Source organism: Carya illinoinensis, chromosome 12 (genome assembly GCF_018687715.1).
Source record: "Carya illinoinensis cultivar Pawnee chromosome 12, C.illinoinensisPawnee_v1, whole genome shotgun sequence".
NCBI classification, from domain to species: domain Eukaryota; kingdom Viridiplantae; phylum Streptophyta; class Magnoliopsida; order Fagales; family Juglandaceae; genus Carya; species Carya illinoinensis.
The window spans coordinates 30629687-30633867 of NC_056763.1; the positions used below are offsets into that span (position 1 = coordinate 30629687).

Here is a 4181-nt window from a genome sequence, read left to right on the forward strand (position 1 = left end):
CGCACGGCAGTTGAAAAAAAAATCACACTGAATCTGTACATTGGCTTGATATGAAGCAAGTTCCAACATCAAGTTTACATTGGATGGATATTAAATTAATGCCATACCACACACCACTTCATTCATTGCATGTAAAAATATCGGTCCATTGCACAAGGCAACTCATAAAACCCTAATTTGGGGGTTAAAAGTATATAGATGATGATATGATCCTCCCATTAAATAATATACATCAGTATCAATTTTTAATGATATGATGTTCTATAAGATGAGAGAGAACACTAGGTATCTGAACTCTTTGGGTACTTAAATAAGAAGGGCTGTGTTCTGAGTCAAAACACAATTGTTTGCATATCTAAGTCTGTCTATACCCCAAAATAATATCCCCATAAATACAAACTAAGCCACAGAAGACATTTCTATCTACACTAAACAGCAACGGATCCAAAATGCTAACACAAAAAATAACAGGCTAAACAGATATCAACAACACAATGCCCATCTAGATCAAACTAAAGTAAATTATAACAACAAAACTTAAGATGGCTATATAGTCTAAAAGTCTACAAAACATGCTAAAATGATATTACACTAAAACACGACTTTTGTAGATTATAATAAACACCACATGAGGTGGTCAGTCTATTAGTCTACATAACATGCTAAAATGAAATTACACTAAAACATGACTTCCATAGTAGACGACAGGCTAATCTGAATCAATCTATAAGTTTCTCTATGCCATACAATGGAAAAAAGGCTAGTAGAACTCTTCTGATCTTTTAAAGCTTCCCCTCTAGCAGTAAAAGGGGATCTCTAGTAGTTGCAAGAAGGTATCTATCAATGCATGAGAAACAAAACTAGAGGAGCCTGTGTGAAAACCCTTCATTTCTACTTCCCACAAGGACGAAACTGACTACAGCCTTTCAATTCTACCTTGCATAGGGGTGGTACCGACTACTGCCACTATAGCCTCCCCTTCCATACAGCCCACCTGCTCCACCATAACTAGGACCAGGCCCAGATTCATAACCAGCACCATAGCCTGAACTGCCATAACCACTGTAGCCTTCACCCCCTCGACCATATCCACCTAAGCCACCTCCATAACTGCTACCAAAACCACCACCATAGGGTCCATAGCGACTAGAATAACCAAGGGAAGATTCACTTCGGTAGCCACCTAAGCTACTGGCTCCAAAACCCCCATAACCACCCCCAAATTCTCCACCACCACCTCCATAACCATATCCACCACCAATTCTACTGCCAAAACCACCCGGTGTCCTATAGGGACCAGGACCATACCCTCCATCAAAACCTCCATAAGAACTGCCAAAGCCACTGTAGCCATCATTGAAAGAACGAGACCTAGAGTTGCTACCATATGCAGGGGCAGGTGGTGGGTTTGAGGATTTCTTTGGTTCAGCTTTCTTGATCTCCACCTACAACAAAGCAACTTAGTTAACCTAGGTTCTGCTGCATAAACTACCATGATAGTCCTTTCCTGAGAAGGTCTCTATACCTGTAACAACCTCCATCTAAATTAGTAGCAATTAAATACAACAATTTCTTAGATTAAAAAACAAAAACCCAAAACCGAGCAAATAAAAACCCTTAATATATATGTTATAAACATATATGGAGAATGCAATGATGCATGCTCCATGATAAACAAGAACTGGTTTACATGCTGAATTATTAGACTCCACCTAAACAAGCTCACCTGGGTACCAGCCATTTCAATCATATTTCCATTTGATAACATTTCATCTACAACTTCATCACTGTCAAAAATAATGAATCCAAAGCCTCGAGATCGCTGAGTTTCATGATCACATATTATCTGGTGCTCCACCACTTCCCCATACTTGGAGAAGAAATTCTTGAATTCATCTAAAAAATTAAACAAACTAATTAAATAAAGATGAGAAACGACATGCTACATAAACCAGAACACAGCATGCATTAATTAAAAACCTTCACAAAGTAAACAACAATTTTAAATCAAGACATAAGGCAATAACATAAGCTAATAGCTCTACCTTCGGTGACTGAAGATGGAATGCCACCAACAAAAATCTTCTTTGTTTTGTAATCCTTTGATTGCCCTTGGCCTTTTGGAATAGTCCTCTTTATCTCAACCTGCTCAAATTTGACTCGGTTAGCAGAACTTAAGTTTTCTAAAAAAATTACTCCATATAAAATATAAATGAGTCAAAGGCATCATATAAATGCACACGCAGATATTGACATGACCAAACCGCATAAGACGGCAAGTGAATTTGTAGATCCCATTAAGGGGACTGACATGTTTTCTATTAATTCCAACTATATAACCTCACTACAACAATAAGAACCTAAGTTATCTTTGGTTTTCAAAGTATCATCCAATCTATGTATTTTAACTAATAAAACATTAATGGTTCACACTGCTTGGTACAATTTAGAAGTTTATCTGTTGGACACTCATGCTTAGGTGTCGCTCTTGTATATGTCCCATGTAATTGGGCTATGCCTATTTGTATCCTTAAAAATGTCCTCGTTTTACTGATCAAAACCAAAAAAAATAGAAGTTGATCGGAAAAGTGTATTACTAAAGTGTGTGGTTTCTAAAGAACTAACTGCGAAGCAAAGAAAAATTAACTAAAGACTGATATATTAGAGAAATCAAGCGTCAGTTTTTTCACAATTTTTTTTTATAGAACTCTCTTTTCTCCTGATGTTTTACAGCAGATAAAGTGTGAACCCATTGTATATTCCTGGGGGGAATGGGGAGAGAACATATAAATGTACAACAATATATGATTGAATGATGATGTTCTATATCATAATATAAGGGAAGCATTAGAGAGACACCGTCACCTGTTTCCCATTGATGATATGGGTGTCTTCAATAACCTTGTCAACTACTGAAGGATCAGCATATGTAACAAACCCAAATCCTCTAGGCTGATTAGTGTACCGATCCCTCATTATCACAGCATCAGTTAGTTCTCCATATTTCTCAAAGTGGTTCCTAAACGTCCCTAATAGTTCCAAAACACAGCCAACAAAAAGCACAACAGAAAGAAAACGGGTAAGATATATATAAACTCACAAAAAAAAATTCCTAGCTTACTAAGGCGCTATCCAAATCTGATCTGTTAGTCCCATTACATCTACGTTCACATACTTCATCAAACCAACCCAACTAAGGCAGCTCATACGCAAACCACCCAAGAGAAGCAATAGAGGTATACAACACCTTGCATACACCAATCAGATCAACCAAATGAATAAAAAATGTATAAATTGCACTACACGTATAGCCATGTACAGGCAGAAGGCTTCTCCCATGCTTTAAGTAGACCTCATCTTCACATTAATCTATAAATTTGCTAAACATATAATATCCAGAAAATCGGTTTTAAGTTTCTAGAAACAGTTTTCACATTTTAAGTCTTCACTTGAAATAGAAAAAACAATAGAAACAATGTAGAAAAGAAAAAATAAACTTACCAAAGCTCGTTTCTTTGTGCAATCCTCCAATAAAAATCTTTCTGCGTTTCAGAACACAGACATAACATAATGTTAGGAAAAAAACATAGAAAACAAAAAACTCGTCCCGTCTGGTTCCCAAGAAAACGCAGTAGGAAATAGAAACCAATCAGGAAATCATAAAGATCCAGAATTTCCTCGGGAACCAAACGGAATTTAAATGAGAGAGAGAGAGAGAGAGAGAGAGAGAGAGAGAGAGAGAGGAACCCAGGACTAGCGCCATCGCCTGAGTGCGGATTATCGCTCCTGGATTTCGATCCCATGGCGTGCGATTGGGGTTAGGACTTCCTCGAGAAAGCGAGAGGGAGAAATGGAAGGATCGAGAGCTTTAGGTTAGGCAATTGGGGAAGAGAGGAGGATGGTTACACGATGCTTAGGGTTTTTGAGGATAAGCGAGCGGAGAATATAAAAGGAAGAGGGGTACATCTTAAATCTCTGATTTGCCCCTACTTGGAGAGCTAGTCCCATTTATGTCCCACTACCCTGCCTCAACATTTCAGAAATAATTTTACTATATATAAACAAAGTCCAAAACTAATCTACATATTAATATTAATTTTTTCATACTTAAAAATTAAATTAATACTATTTTCAATAAAATTTACTTTTTGATCAATCACAATAAATTGATACACATATTA

General features: G+C 37.0%; 1 protein-coding gene across 1 annotated transcript; it reads right to left on the minus strand.

Moving 5' to 3' along the window:
* Positions 1 to 503: 503 nt before the first annotated feature.
* On the minus strand, positions 504 to 3928 carry LOC122290003 (heterogeneous nuclear ribonucleoprotein 1-like). Its single transcript, XM_043097508.1, has 6 exons — positions 3748 to 3928; positions 3502 to 3542; positions 2866 to 3029; positions 2046 to 2145; positions 1727 to 1896; positions 504 to 1445 (listed from the first exon to the last, which is right to left on the minus strand). Exons 1-6 carry the CDS (start codon positions 3801 to 3803, stop codon positions 933 to 935), a joined length of 1044 nt encoding a protein of 347 aa, XP_042953442.1. The 5' UTR covers positions 3804 to 3928; the 3' UTR covers positions 504 to 932.
* Between the last annotated feature and the right edge of the window lie 253 nt (positions 3929 to 4181).

What these genes read in the sequence shown, in the direction of transcription:
- LOC122290003 (XM_043097508.1), bottom strand. Translation starts at nt 3,803, where the DNA reads ATGGGATCGAAATCCAGGAGCGATAATCCGCACTCAGGCGATGGCGCT. An exon ending in ATATCATCAATGGGAAACAG is followed by an intron (nt 2,146 to 2,865) that starts GTGACGGTGTCT and finishes AAATTTGAGCAG; the next exon opens with GTTGAGATAAAGAGGACTAT. An exon ending in TCCATCTTCAGTCACCGAAG is followed by an intron (nt 1,897 to 2,045) that starts GTAGAGCTATTA and finishes TTAATTTTTTAG; the next exon opens with ATGAATTCAAGAATTTCTTC.